The 14,981-nt window shown below is 42.1% G+C and overlaps 1 protein-coding gene across 6 annotated transcripts in view; it reads left to right on the forward strand.

The window, feature by feature from the left end:
• The window catches only part of BRAF (B-Raf proto-oncogene, serine/threonine kinase), a 140,792-nt gene that overhangs the window by 117,796 nt on the left and 8,015 nt on the right, over positions 1-14,981 (forward strand). For 5 of the 6 annotated variants that reach the window (XM_043518744.1, XM_038387407.2, XM_038387430.2 and 2 more), the window contains 3 exons: positions 12-143; positions 3,169-3,303; positions 7,156-7,309. In XM_043518744.1, the coding sequence (XP_043374679.1) occupies positions 12-143; positions 3,169-3,303; positions 7,156-7,309 (421 nt within the window). Of the gene's footprint in view, positions 1-11; positions 144-3,168; positions 3,304-7,155; positions 7,867-14,981 lie in introns of all 6 variants that reach the window. The other variant, XR_006282702.1, reaches the window with a different exon arrangement.

The following is a 14,981-nucleotide window of genomic DNA, read 5'->3' on the forward strand; positions in this document are numbered from 1 at the left end:
TCCTTTTACAGGCACCAGAAGTAATCAGGATGCAAGATAAAAACCCTTATAGCTTTCAATCAGATGTATATGCATTTGGGATTGTTCTTTATGAGCTGATGACTGGGCAGTTACCATACTCGAACATCAATAACAGGGACCAGGTAAAGAGCACATGGGTTTGGGGAGGTTTTGATTGCACTTTCTCATTTGTCTGTTGTAGATGTTAGCTGCAATGTAGAATAATTTAGGCTAGTGAAATGAACGAGCTAACGTTTGTCAGCTGTCCCTTCTGCTCAGTGTAGATCCACTTTGGTCACTTTTAATCCTTTTCTGTTTTTCTTACTGCAAGTGTGGGTTTTCAGATTCTGAAAACTATGTGGCAGGGATCTGCTTAAAGAGAGAACTTGTTATTTGTGGTAATCTAATTTAGTTTTAATGATCTGCAAAAAGCAGGTGATCTTCCGTATATTCACATTTATCCACCTTCCTCCTTCCTGATTACTTCAAATTAACATAGCTTTGAAAAATAGTCCAGGAAAAGAACTGAGGAGGCCAACAGATTGTGTCCTATATTCATCTCAGACATTGAGAAAAACATGCATTAGTTAATTGAAATTCAGGATTTCAAGCCTCTCCCAGGGTCTGCTTAGTGAAACACATGGCTTTCCAAAGTGTGCATATCCTGGAAGAAGATAAGACAACTAATAAGATAAGAAGACAACTAATCAGTAAGTCGCACAGTGTCGAGGGAACATAGTATGCCTCCATGTAACAATGTTCAGAGGCCTTACTTGCTTCATAATTTTCCAGTTTAATGTAGAAATTGTATGTGTGTGTGTCATGGCCTTTAGTGAAAATTGTCTAAGGTCTAGGTGATGCCATTTGTTACATTGTTTGTGTCTCCATCCCTGTTTTTCTAGTGTCAATACTTGAGAAATGCAGCCATAGCAATGTTCATCTACAGAACTTAATTTTATATGGCTGTGTGACAGGGTGCTATCAGCAGCACCCTGATCACTGACATTGCTGCAGCCTGGAGAAGGCTGAAGGCCCAGCTGAGGGCAATTACACACTTTCTGATGGGGGACTGTGAGCATCTGGGTGACAATCACTGGGTTAACAAGGTAATTGGGGAGAATATAAGGGGAGGAAACAGTCAGTAAGAGGCAGCCTGGGAGGGGCTCAGAGGGTGAGCCTGGGCTGGGGAGTGAGGGCTGCAGGGAAGCCTACCCTTGCTATAAGCCTGTGTTGCGTGCTCCTGTTATGTAAGAGGGGAATGAATACACACTTTGGTGAAAGATGAACAGCCCGGTGTGTGTTTGTGACTGAGAAACCAACTGAACTGGCCAGGTAGTGAGGTTCACCAGGTAGTGACAGAGGTGCCGTGTGACAGGCTGCTTCCATATATGTCAGAATGCTTCACAGTTCATCAGATCTTGAGTGACTCATTTGCTTTCTTGTTTCTGCATTTTACATCTTTTAAAGGAGGGGGAAATGTCCACATTCCCAGCCAGCGGGCTGTTACCACTTACAAGTTGTACTTGGCCCTGTTTCATTTTAATTTTTTGACAGCTCTAACTCGTGAATCAGTTTTGTCTACGTGGTGATAGATGAAACAAATTTTAAACCACAGGTGCAGCTGATGTGTAAAATGCAGTGAAAAGCCTTGAGTTTATCTTCCTCGGTCCATTGACTGAAAAGGAAGTAAACAGGGCACTGTATGTTTTGACAGATCTAGGCCACCAGGAAAACAAACAGTTTAGCTATGACATGAAAAGTTAAATCCAAGTTTGACAGTGGACAAAATCTGTGTCACTCCTTCTTATTGGCTCTGTGATGTAATTGAACCCTAGTATGCCTGTTTATACACTACGCAGGCCTTAGATTAGGACTACTGTTCTTGTGTTGTTCCCCTACTCGTAAAGTTTAAAAAAAAAAAAAGTCCTATTGAAATCGGCAAACAAACACAAATTATCAATAATTTCCGTGTTAAACATTTACTGTAGTTGAAAAAATGCTGTCTCCTGGATGGCAAAAAGTCTGTCTCTTTGGAGAAGAAGCAAGGGGTAGACTAGACAAGTCTTTACATAGGATACATAGTTGGTGCTTGCGAGTTTCTAAAGATGTTGTGGGGGAGCTTCAGGCTATCTCCTAAAGGGAGGGCAGAAGCTCTCTGGGTCCAAAGTTTAAAGAAGGAGCAGTAGAATATGTTAACTTAAGCAGCCTCCATATGTAACTTGACATGTAACTATTTTGCCTCCCATACAAGACATAAAATAATTACATTTCTTTAAATGTAAAGTCACAACACGCCTGCTGGATCCAGCTGGATAGTTATTCAGCGAAGGTAGTGATTGTCTGTTACAGCATGAATAGATCTTTGACTAGTTTGAAGAGGTTTTTTTAGTATCAACGCAATGTTCAAGCTCCATTATATTTGATCTTGACTTGACAGAATAGTGTCTGCTTCATATTTCTAAAAGAATATGCACCACAGTTTACTTTGCCTTCCCACTAGATATTTGTTGAGTTACAGTTGTGTGCTTCAGTTTTAGTCCTTTCTGAAATACAGGCCTTCCCTGTTCAGTATATTGGTATTGAAAATGCAAGATCTATTTCCAAACAAAGCAGACCTATAACACTCTGGTTCTGAAGAAGAGAGGCAATCTCTCCTTTCCCAATATGTTAAGAAAAAGTAGTCAGAAGAGAATCAGGAGAATTTATGATGGAAAAGTACAGTGCCATATATTTCTTTAATTGTCCTAAGGTGTGAATTTGCCACTGACTTCTGGATAAAATCGGGCAAAATAATTAAATGGCATAGAATATTTATCCTTTAGTCCTGCAACAGAGCCAGTTAGTCTTTTTATTATAACCTCTTTTGGTGTTCAAGAATTGTTCCTTATATACATTCCTGCAAATAGTATTGTCTACTAGCATTTATGATTCCCCGTTAGTTCCTTTTTAAAGGGGGAAAGGAAAGAAGAGCATAACTCCTTTTCTACTGAAATGATTTACGAAGTATATCAAAGTCATTAGTCTCAAATTGTGTGGAATGTACTATACCAGATACTTCTACATATGTGTAGAGAATTACTGCCAGAATATTGACAGTTAAATATATGTAATTCTTTTTGATTTGTTACATGGTTTTGTTTTATGAATTTTCACTTTTTCTTTAAAAAGATCATTTTTATGGTGGGACGAGGATACCTGTCTCCAGATCTCAGTAAAGTGCGAAGTAACTGTCCAAAAGCCATGAAGAGGCTAATGGCAGAGTGCTTGAAGAAGAAAAGAGATGAGCGACCCCTCTTTCCACAGGTAAAAAATTTCCCCATTTTGGATTGAGGTGGCAGGTAAAAAGTAGTCTAATGGTTCTCATCCATATTGGGCTCAGGACCCATTTGTAAACTTGGATGGCCTGCCATGACCCAGTAAATAGCATTAGTAATAAAAAAAAAATTGGCTTACAAAATATTTCTTAACCAAAACATATTACTCCTGAAGGAATTCTGCGCCATTGCGTGTGTGCATATTTCATGTGCCGTGCATATTTGTGTGTGTGTGCAGCAAACCGTTTCTGCTGAAAAGTTGATGCAGTTCCGCCTTCTGCTCACCAGAGGGCGCTGTGGTGCTAGAACACAGCAGTTGCTCCAGGCAAGCCCTAGCTATGATAGGGAAGAGAAAAAGCCTGCAATGTCTTCTTCACAGCGCCTGTCAGGCCAGGTCAGGAGATAGGAGATATGGGATGACAGACAGTGTGGGGTTGCTGGGGGGTCACAGACAGGTGCTCATCAGAGCTAGTGGGGGAGGACAGACTGGGGAAGGGGCTGAATGGGAGTGAAGGCACAGGGCCACAGGAGGAAGGGAGGTGCAGGGCTACATGGGGACAGGGCGTGCAGGGACACATGGAGATGCAGGGAGGGGACTGGCTGAAGGGGTGCAAGGACACATGGGTAGGAGGGGAGGGGGTGCAGCGCTGGGGGAAGAGGGGGATGTCTGAGTGGGGGTGACACAGAGACACATGGGGACGGGCAGATGTGCCTGACTGTATGGGAGAGGCTAGGGCAGGGGTCGGCAACCTGTGGCAACAGAGCCACATGAGGCTCTTTGGATGCCCCCTTGTGGGCAGCCGTTTTTTGAGGGGGGCGAGGTGCAGGCTCTGGCCAGGTGGCACTTACCACAGGCGGCTCTGGGCTAGCAGTGCAGCAGGGTTCAGCAAGCTGACTGCCTGCCTGTCTTGACCCCACGTTGCTGGCACATCTCTGTGCGCCCCTTGTGGGGAGGGGGCAGTGGGTCTCTATGGGCTGCCTGCGCCCACTAGCACTGCCCCTGCAGCTCCCATTGGCTGGTTCTTGGCCAATGGGAGCTGTGTGGATAGTGCTGGGGGCGGGGGCAGCATGTGAAGCCGCTCCCTTCTCCCCGCCTCTGACCCCACACTGCCAGGGGTGCGCAGAGATGTGCCAGCCGCTTCCGGGAGTGGTGTGGAGCCAGGGCAGGCAGGCAGCCTGCTGAGTCCTGCTGCATTGCCGGCTGGGAGCCAGCCGCCTGTGGTAAGCACCCGGCCAGATCCTACACCTTGCACCCCCTGCCCCAGGTCAGAACCCCCTCCTGCACCCAAACTCCCTCCCAGACCCCGCTTTGTTATCAAGGAAGACTGGCATCCAGCAGAAGAGGTGGGAGGTTTGCATGCAGGGGATTCAGAGTCTGATACAAAGCCAGCATGAGATTCTCATAAACACATAATCCACCACAGAACAGGTGTAGTTATTGTGTCATCTCAGGTACGCAATGCTCCTGGCACCCCGTGATACAGAAAGGCAGAGACCACTCAGCCCCCAGGGAGCACACATATTGTACAGTGACATCGCATTACTGTGATCCCCTGCCAGGATACTGGCCTTATTCAGAGCCTCACTTGAGGGACTGTCACGTCACTGCAGGCCCTGTAGCAAATGCATTTTAACAAACCCAAATCTAAATGCAAGTATTTGCAGAAGAGATGGGTCCAAACTTATTTGTATGTCAGTAACATCAGTAGGCCCCAACTGAGATCAGGTCCCCATTGTGCTAGGGGTGCTATACAGACGCAGGGGGTGTGCCTACATTGCAATCAGAAGCGTGATTGCAGCTCTGCTAGCTTTAATCTAGCCACCCTGGCTAAAGATATAAGTGAATATGCAATGGCATGGACCCAGCATGGTTTAACACTACAGCTGCATACCCATGCTCAGGGCAGTCTGGTACAGTCCTCACTGAAGCACCTAGATTCTAGTCGCATTAAAAATATTGGTGAGTAGTAGTAACTTTAATATGTTCAATTATTATTAGTTGATAAATTCTAACTCTACAAGTAGCCTTGCGTGTGATGCAGCTATCGAAATATTTTGGGCAAAGACAAAAACAAAAAAATGGCTCTTCTTTGAAAGGTTGCTGACCCCTGAGTGAGGGTCTGTATGGGGACGCTCCCTAACAATCCCTCCCCACCCCCACAAAAAACCTGTTCCATACTTTTCCCATCCATACCCAATAACCTTCAAGTTCATACCCAGACTTTTTCCCAGCCACTACTTCTCCCTCCCTCAGCTTCTCTGTTACCCCTGACTCCCCCAAGCCTTTGCACTGCTTCTGAGGGGTGTGGGAAATACGGTTCTGTACTGTAGTTTAAATAAATTATTTCTCAGAGTTCTGTATTAATATGCCTAATAAGGAATCTGTTTATCAAAAAACATTTCCTGAATCTTTTTTGTTGTCTGTATTGTTACAGACATACTTGCTGACAGGTATTTTGAAATAAATGACCAAATATCATTGAAACTGGTGTGATTATATTGTGTTATTTTGACAAATAAAATATGCAGAATTTTAAAATATTGAGTGCAGAATTTTTAATTTTTTGGCGCAGAATCCCTCAGGAGTAATATAACGTACACATTCACATCCTAAGTGCTAAATAAATGCATTGTGTATACCATAGTGATGACTCCTGTCTCACAAGCTGATTGGGCACGGCTCCCTGCTCCAGGCATTGCAATCTCCAGGGTTGCAGCCCTGATGGGGGTCTGGTCAGGCTGGATTTGTGAGAGTGGCACTGTAACTTGATACATAGGGACGCAGAACCATTCTCTCAAATTTGGCCTGGCTCTTTCCCTGTCGTCATGTTGGAAGGGTGGCTGGGCTAAACCTGATCATCACTGTGACTCTGTGCTCCAGCTCACAAAGCCCAGAACGAGGAGCCAATCCTAGTCATCCCACAGGACCAGAGCCACAGGAGCCACTGCTATGGGGTGAGTGTGGGGTGGGCTCTGTAACATCCTCCCTTCCCTCTGGCCTCCCACATGACCCTTTGATACATTCTAGCAACCCAGTTTTGAGTAACAACTCACGGGTTAAGAAATCCTGCTAAGAAATGCAGCTATGGTATGTACTTATTGGCTATTTCAAAGTTCTCCCTTTGAACTGGGACATGAGTTCCAGCTGAAGACCGGACTAAGTACGATTGTAAAGTTTAGCATATAGTTGGCGTGTGTAGTTAGCAAAGTGCATTTTTAGTACAAAGAAGACACATTCACACAGCAAGTGGACGCCGCATTAACTTCTCCATTTGAGTACTTTCTATATATTCTCTGAAATTTTTATACCCCCAAAACACTATAAAGGGAAATTGTCAAGTAGTTTTGTTGCGAAACTTGACCTGCCAATCCCTCTATCAGGGAAAATATGTTCGGATTCTAAACATTTTTGGCTGTATTTTTTTTTTTTAAGTACATGAGTTCAACACTTAAAAACTATAAAAAGATGAGTTCCCTCTGCAGGCTTTACAGTAATGGTTTGAATTAAACAAAAGCTATGTTCGTTCCTGGTGACATCATTGGTGCATGAACAAGGAGGTAAACAAAAAAAATTGTCACCTTCATCAGACTCACTGAAGAAGAAGCAGTATATTCCTTAAGGGAAAAAGTGATGCAATTTCTCCATACATGTTTTTTTCAGCCTTCTCAGGAAGTATAACAAAAACTTGAGTGCAAAATGTTAAACTGTTTAAAAAGTGATGGCTTATTGACCTAGAGTCACTCATTGTTTGTAACTCAGTGTTCTGCCTTTGGCTTTGTGGGTGCTGTTGCCACTCTACAGCACCAGGTTTGATCTTCTCTTGTTTTCTGCTTGTTTTAGATTCTTGCCTCCATTGAGCTTCTGGCTCGGTCATTGCCAAAAATTCACCGCAGTGCATCTGAGCCCTCATTAAACCGGGCTGGCTTCCAGACGGAGGATTTTAGTCTGTATACTTGTGCTTCTCCAAAAACACCCATCCAGGCAGGGGGATACGGTGGGTTTCCAGTACACTGAAAAGGCGTTAAAAGTATGTGCCTGTGTGAGTGCTGTTCTGTTCCCATGTGTGCATGCACAAGTGTGCGTATGTTCTGAATTCCTACATGCTGTTCTCTTTAAAGGTGCACTGAGGGAGTAAACACTTACATGTTAGGAGTGTGAGCTTTGTATGTTGCTGGCATGGAGACTGTTGCTGGCTATGGATGTCCTGAGAATTGCCAGCACAAAAGGATTAAAAGGTCATCTAAGAGAAAAGGGAAAAGTCACTTCAGACAAAACAAAAAAATCTGTTTTGGTTATTGGGTCATACTTTGCATTTTCTTTGCTTATTATGCCTTTTTTCCTTACTTTGATGGTTGGGTTAGTTGCTCTGTGGGTGGTGTCTTTATGTTTAAATAATCAAACTATATATTTTTTTTCAATTGAATTGTCCGTATCCATGAGCAACAGGTTTTAGCTTCTCAGATTAGTTGTGTTGCTGGTGATATGCGAAGATGGCAAAAAGACCTTAGCTGCAAGGCTGAGCACAGCCAAAACTTGGTGTAGTCAGCAAAGGTGAGCAAACACAACACAGATTGCAAAGGAAGGCTTTGGCAATATGTGACTTTTATTTTTAAATTTATGGTTTAAAAGAGTGCTGGTTGGAAAATATCTTTTACTAGAGAAGGTATCTGTTTTTTGTCTAAATGGTCTGACCAGTTCTACTTTAAAACCTTTTACAAATCTCTAATATCACTGCAATGTAGAACAAACTTCAGATGTCTGGTGTTGCTTCTGAACTGCACGCATATCATGAATAATCATCCCCGTATCCTGCAAATTAGAAGGAGCCTTATTTTAAGAAACTTGACGACTCTGAGAACATAACCAAATGTGTGTCTGCTATGCAATAATATGTTAACACCCACAATAGGAAAAACCTATTTTGTAGAAACAAAGCAGTAAACTTGAAAAGTTGTTTTCAGTGGAAAATCAATATTGTACCATGAATTTCAGTTTTAAAAAATGGTTTGCTATTATTTCACTACTTTATTTTAGTTAGTAATGTTGCTGAAGTAGTCTCTTTTCTGTGGGGAGAATGTTTTGCTTTTATATAGAAGTTATTGGGTTGACTGCAAGTACCTAGCAAAGCAAACTAGAAACCCTGCTAAGATCATAATGTCAGCTCACACCCTATTTTTCTTTTTTTTCTTTTTTTTTGGATTATTCAACTTGAACAGGTAAATGACAGAGTAGTCCTATCTGTTTCATGTTACACTGACCTCTGGTGGCAGACATTAAAAAAGTAACATTTTCAATGTGCGCATTGTCATATTCCTGTTCTATTTGAACTGTGTTCTTGAATATTTTATAATTCTTTTAAATATTAAGCTATTTACTGTGAACAGTTTCTCTCCACCAGAAACAAGATTTTGCTATTGTGGTTGGGCCTTCAAGGCAAGGAAAATATTTCCTAATGGCTTCTGGTTTATAATTTGTAGATAAGTATGCAGTGGTGCTGCCAGGATGTCTTACTGTTAGATGTGGGGGGAAAGAAAAAAGCTTTCCTGCATGCCGGACCCTGCTGTAGGAGTAGAGTGCCTAGCCATGTGGTCACAGATCCTTGTAATGCAGACTAGATGATCAGAATGGTCCCTTCTGACCTTAGTATCTATGAATCTAGTTGGTAGCTGAGGGCTTGGAGAGGTGTGAGCAATTCCTACATTCCATAGGCTGACAATAATCGCCTAGCCCCTCTAATAGTTTCCCTAGTTACTATATCCACCTGCTGGAATAGTAACAGAACAAACCTGGGTTTTTTTCCATTTCGTAAGATAAGGACCTCCAATTGTAAATTGTGGTTTTATTAGAGTTAGGTTTAGGATTAAAAGCTTTTATTTTTTTTTAAACATTTTTGACCATTTTGTCAATGTTTGGGTATTTTTAGTTCACCATGGCAGACCTATCTTAAAACCAGAGGATTAAAGGTTTTTTTTTCTCTTTCCTGTGAAATTCCCTACTTCAGATAGTCAAGAAAAGTGCCTCTTATGCTTTGGGGAAGGGCACTCAGCTGAAGGTTATGATGCCTCCCCAGGTGCAAATAGTATGGCTGCTATGCCTCCCTTGCTGTCAAAACAAGACACAGAATCCCAGGCAGAAAGGGCTCTTCCTCTTGTAAAATCACCCTGCAAGGAACTGTCAGAATGGTTTCCCTCGGCTAAGGGTACAGAGTAAGCAGCTGTGACTCCAGCAGAACCCAGAGACATCTTGGTTAAAAAAAAAAAGTGGTGCTCTGACAAGGATCCCACAGTCAGATTTGTGTCTGCTTCCCTGATCTCGGAGAAGAGTAGAACTTGTTTGGATCTGGGCCAGCTGGATCAGTCATACACATCGGGGCACCGTTCCATGTCATCTAAGTACCAGGAGCCAATAACCTTTGAAGGCTCCAGTGGTGGGGCTGTCAGAGAATACAGAGCCATCATCACTGCCCAGCCCCAGCTTACTACCTCTTACAGTCTGTCAGATCTGTTCAAGATTTTCCCGTCAGTGCTGTGCAGATGAACCCTTGATGCCATGGGAACCACAGTTCTGGAAAAAACAAATGTCATACTCAGATATATGGGGCCCACTTTTCCTGCTATATCTAAGCTGAGTCCAGTGGTCTTCTTGGAACCCAAAAAAAAAAGGGGTTACTTGCCATTCTGCTGCAGCTCCACCTCAAGGGGAGCCCTGTATGAGCACAGGAACATCCTTGGAGCCTCAGGTGTCAGGTTGGGAAGCTCCAAAGTTTAAATCTTACCCAGACTTCCCTCCATCTGAACACACTTTGGGGATTTTTACCCTATGGTCTTCCACCACCTGTGTCAGAGGTCTCTTCAGTGATGAGTGGTAACAAGAGACCATGATTTCCTATTCTCCCAAAAAATCTCCTGAGCAGGTGAAGGATTTAGTAGGGATCCCTCTGCCGTCTCCACCTGAATTCACTGATTTTCCTAATGTGACATCAAGTCTTCAGAAGTATAACTGTCTACCTCATCCTCTGATGAGACCATCTTAACTTCTTCCTCCTCTCCTCCAAGTAATATCAGGGCCTTCTTTGATTCCCATCACTTATCCTGGACCTATGCAAAGAGAGACAGACTTTTGGAGCTTTTTTAAATCTAATTTTGCATGGGGTCTTTGGGGCAATCCTCAGGATTGGTTATGGGTCCTTATCCTTTCAAGATGCCTACTTCTGTATCTTTTTAAGGCAAAAGTACAGTGATTACCTTAGGTTTGTGGGGGAAAACAACCTGTACAAGTTAGTAGCCTGCAGGGTATTCACCAAGTAACTAGTAGTGACTACAGCTTGTCTGTGTTGACAAGATTTACAGGCAGATCTGGATAACTGGGTCATTAGAGCCCAGTCTTACTGTGAAATAGTTTATTCCCGGTGAGACATGCTCCTTCTTCAGATCTCTTGGTCTGAGAGTAAACAAAGTGAAATCAAACTTGGTCCCTGGGCAGGCTCTAATCTTCATAGAGGCCCAGCCTAAATTTTACAAGAGTTCTAGCTTACCTATCCCAGACAGTGAGCCTAGCCATGTCCATGCTAGATGGTCCTGTGAGATTTTATCTATATGCATGAGGCCTGATGGAGACCTGCACCTGTGTCAGCCCCGTTTGTAAGTATACAAATATGACCCAGGTAGAGGTAGCTGCAGCTGGTGTAGAAATATTTTCGTCTCAGTGGATCAGATACTTACTACTGCTGTGGATACTGCCAGTGTGCATCTCAAAGGCCAGGGGATGCCCTTCTCTTAACTTGCTTCTCAGACAGTGTTGCATCAAATCTGGGTTAAGGAGCACATCGAGGATCTTGGAGCTGTGAATAGTCTTTGGAAAAGAGTCCTCATAAATTGCTAGAGCTGAAGATCCATAAGTTGGATCACAAATCCTTTCTCCCAGAGATAAGGGGCAGCTAGTACAGACCATATGAATGTGATTTATTATATGGACATACATGGGAGAACTTGGTCTCCTCTTATTACAGTAGTTTTTGGAAACTGTGCATTTGAAACAAAGTGGGTCCATCTGCTCTGCACATAACAAGTATGAAAATGCCTTAGCCAACTACTTGAGACAAACTGGGACCATCATAAGTGGTCATTCAAATCATCTATGGCATTTGGAAATTGAGTTCGCTGAAAGTCAAAACAAGTGTCAAATGTTCTGATTGAGAGAAAGCAGAAATCCACAATCAGAAATTTTTCTTACATGCTGAGGGAAAAATGCTCTTTCTTGTTTCCTCTCGCATCCAGAGCATTGCATAAGGTTTGGCATGACAGAACCAGAGTGACCCTATTCACGCTGGGCTGGGCACAGCAGACTTGTTCTCAGAGCTTATGGCACTGTCTGAAGATCATCCATTCAGTCTTCCTCAGAGTCAAGATCTCTTGTCCCAGCAGAACAGCTGGGTAGTGAACATCTCAAGTTACTTCATATGACAGCACGTTTGGTGGGTTTCAAGAACCAGAGGTCTGTGCTTGTCAAGTCAGTCATTCTACAGATAGAGATTGGGGTGGGGTCAGGGGTAAAGATGAGCTCAGACAAGGTTTTTATATCCTCAGTATATGAAACGTTGGGATAAGGGAATTTGCTCTTAACTGCCAACTACTGCTCAACAGAGTTCTGTGGCCACATGACTCTTGCAGCGTGGCTGTTTGGAGCCAATGCACTTGCAGAACAAGAGCTTTTGTTGGCAAGTAGACTTTTTTTATATATATATATATATTTTAAATATAATATATATATATATATATATATATATTTTAAATATAATATATATATATATATAGTCTATCAGATTTTAGAAGAAATTTATCTTGATTATCTACCATTACAGGGCCAGCATGTTATCTGCACTACATTTGTCACCCATTCAGTTAAGATTTGTTATCTGAGATCAGGCTAGCACCTGAAAGTTAATAAGAATAGACTAAGATCAGCTTGTTATAAATGTCACTTTACTAAGATGTAGATGTAGACAGACTGAAAAATGACTGACAATACTGACCTGTTAGCATTTGCTATGCATTATGTCAGTCACTAGATGAAGTATTTTGACCCCCTCGGTCTGTTCTCCAGCCCATTCATATTAGTAGTTCATCTTTCATTGTCTGAAGTCTCTTAGCAACAACTAAAAACTGAACTATTAGCTGAAACAGGCACAAGAGGAGTAAAAAGGGAGCAATCTCTTGTTTATCAATTAATCTTTAATCAGCCGTTTCAGAAAGTAGACTGAAAAGCAAATTAAATAGAACCTGTTTAGACAGTTTGGCCTGTTAACCTCAAAGAGGCAATATTGTAACCTTTTGTCCTTTTTCCCTTTCAAAAAAAGTACTGAAACATGAGACCATGAGTTTTACTAAAAGTTGCTGTAGATATGCCAGAGAGAGGCAAGGATAACATTAAATAAAATGAGTATTTGAGAGCAAGGGTTTCATCTTTTGGTAGGGTTAAGAGAGTATTAACACAGTTTTTGAGCCTGTGGATAAAACACTTCATTTAACAGGATTATCTTTCAGTTACATGCCTTCATGGAGTACTGGAGCTGTCAGAGGACATATTTTTACTTGCAAGTTTCATGTGTGTGACTTTCACAGATTACAGGATGCTAAACCTATTCAAGCCCCAAATTTGACTAATTTTAAAATGGTGAGAAGTTCTCCAGACAATTCTCTTCCTGTGCTCCCACCACCCCATGCCTTAAATTAACAACTGTGATGCTGGAAGATTTAAAGTGAGGAAAATGAACATTGCTTTGGTATAATGTCCCTACTGCTGCTCTCAGGGTGAAATTCATCCTTGTACAGAGGGCTAGTGCAAGGCTTATGCACTGTTCACATCCCAGTTAAACCTTCAAAATAAGGCTTAAATGTGGCTTAAGCAGTGCACTGAACTTGTGCTGGCCCTTCTGCTCCTGGATAAATTTCATCCTCCAAGCTTATCACAATTCTGGTGTTCTCTTTAATGCTGATTCCCAGAAGGATATAAACAAATAACAGTCATATTGAATTTTTGCCAAATGAAGGATGACAAAAGTGCTACTGAAGGAATTATGTTTGAACTTGCAAAAGGGTAGTCTGGAAAAATCTAAACATTGTGAAATGCTTTCTGCATTGTTACTACTTAAAAATAACCCCACCAATAAACAAGATACACATGCTTCTGTAGATTACAATATGCCCCATTCTTTATCCCAGTCCCCCTTATTTAGAGATCTTGGAAGCACCCCCTCACTCACTTCCCATGACACCCTCCTTCTAGTCAAGACCTTTGATTAATTTCCCCAACTCTGACTCCCTTATGTGCTCCTGTGTCCTTAGGGAGTACCTCAGTGCATACACTTCTGTATGAGTTATTCCTAAGAGTACTCTCTGTGCACGTTCTCCTCACATGGAGACTTGTTCACTTTCCTTGGTTCTTTCCTTTGTAAAGCAGGCTGTGCTACACGTTTTGGGAAACTGAGTGCCATTTTGAATTGAACTAACATAATTCTTTTTAAATGCTACTTGTGAATATATTTCTCCCCCCCCCCCCACTGTATTCAGGGTATACATGTAAGACAATACTTGTACTTATTTTTCTTTAGACTATTTGGGCTGTTTTTCAGAAGGGGGAAGAATACCAGTACAGGGAGCAGTTGTTTGTAACACTGGATACCAAGATAGGGAGCAGTGTTTGAGTGTAACAGTGTACAGAATGCCTTTGCTGAGCAGAACAAAGACTGTTCTGTGCATTTATCAATCATCCACTAATGGAAAAGGATTCTGAAGGTTCCTGTGGACAGGTATTCTCTTGCAGGAAAGTGGCATAACTTGTCCTACCAGCAGTGCGTGAACTCCATAATGGAGACTGTAGGCCAGTTTCTTTTCCTCACACTCAGTCCCCTCTAGTGAAGCACATATAGAGATCCTCCATGAAAAAAGCCTGCCAAAGTACAATTTATTGGGAGGGAGGAAAGAAAGGTCTTTTGGCTAAAGTACAGAATCTGGGGGCAACAGGCTTTGGTTTCATTCCAGGGTTTGCTACAGACTTCTTGTGTGACCTTGGGCAACAATCTTAATCTCTGTGACGTGGGGATATGGATCGACCGCAAAGGGTTTTGAGGCTTAATTAAATGTGTATGTGAAGGCACTATATAGAAGTATTATTTATTGTTAAATAATTCTAAAATGGCCATTAGGGTTGTTTCAGACCCAGGCTAGGCACCCATCCTTGTGCTTTCTGTCCTTGGTGAGTGAATGTACTTCCACCACTCTGCTTTCTGGCCCAGGAGTGAATGGATGAGCTCACATCTCAGGTTCCCATCCCACTAGATTGCTGCATTGATCTATAAACCAGTTTCTAATGTACTTTAGTATTGGTTTAATAATCAAAAGGACTTTAATGCGTAACACTTAAAGATTCATGTGTAAGCACAGTAATTCTTTCGATTATTAAACCAGTTTTCAAGCAAGATAAAACTGGTTTACAGGTTGACAAACTGCATTATTACAAATGTCACTTTTCAGCAAGTGGGATGCATCTGACAGTAGGAAGCTTAAAAATGAAATTCTAATTTAGCATTTTATTTTAAAACTCATGGTGAAAAAGATTCCTTCCTGTAAATGTTCAGACCTCTGCCCTGAGCAAAATGGGCATGGCTT

Source organism: Dermochelys coriacea, chromosome 1 (genome assembly GCF_009764565.3).
Source record: "Dermochelys coriacea isolate rDerCor1 chromosome 1, rDerCor1.pri.v4, whole genome shotgun sequence".
Classification (NCBI taxonomy): Eukaryota; Metazoa; Chordata; order Testudines; family Dermochelyidae; genus Dermochelys; species Dermochelys coriacea.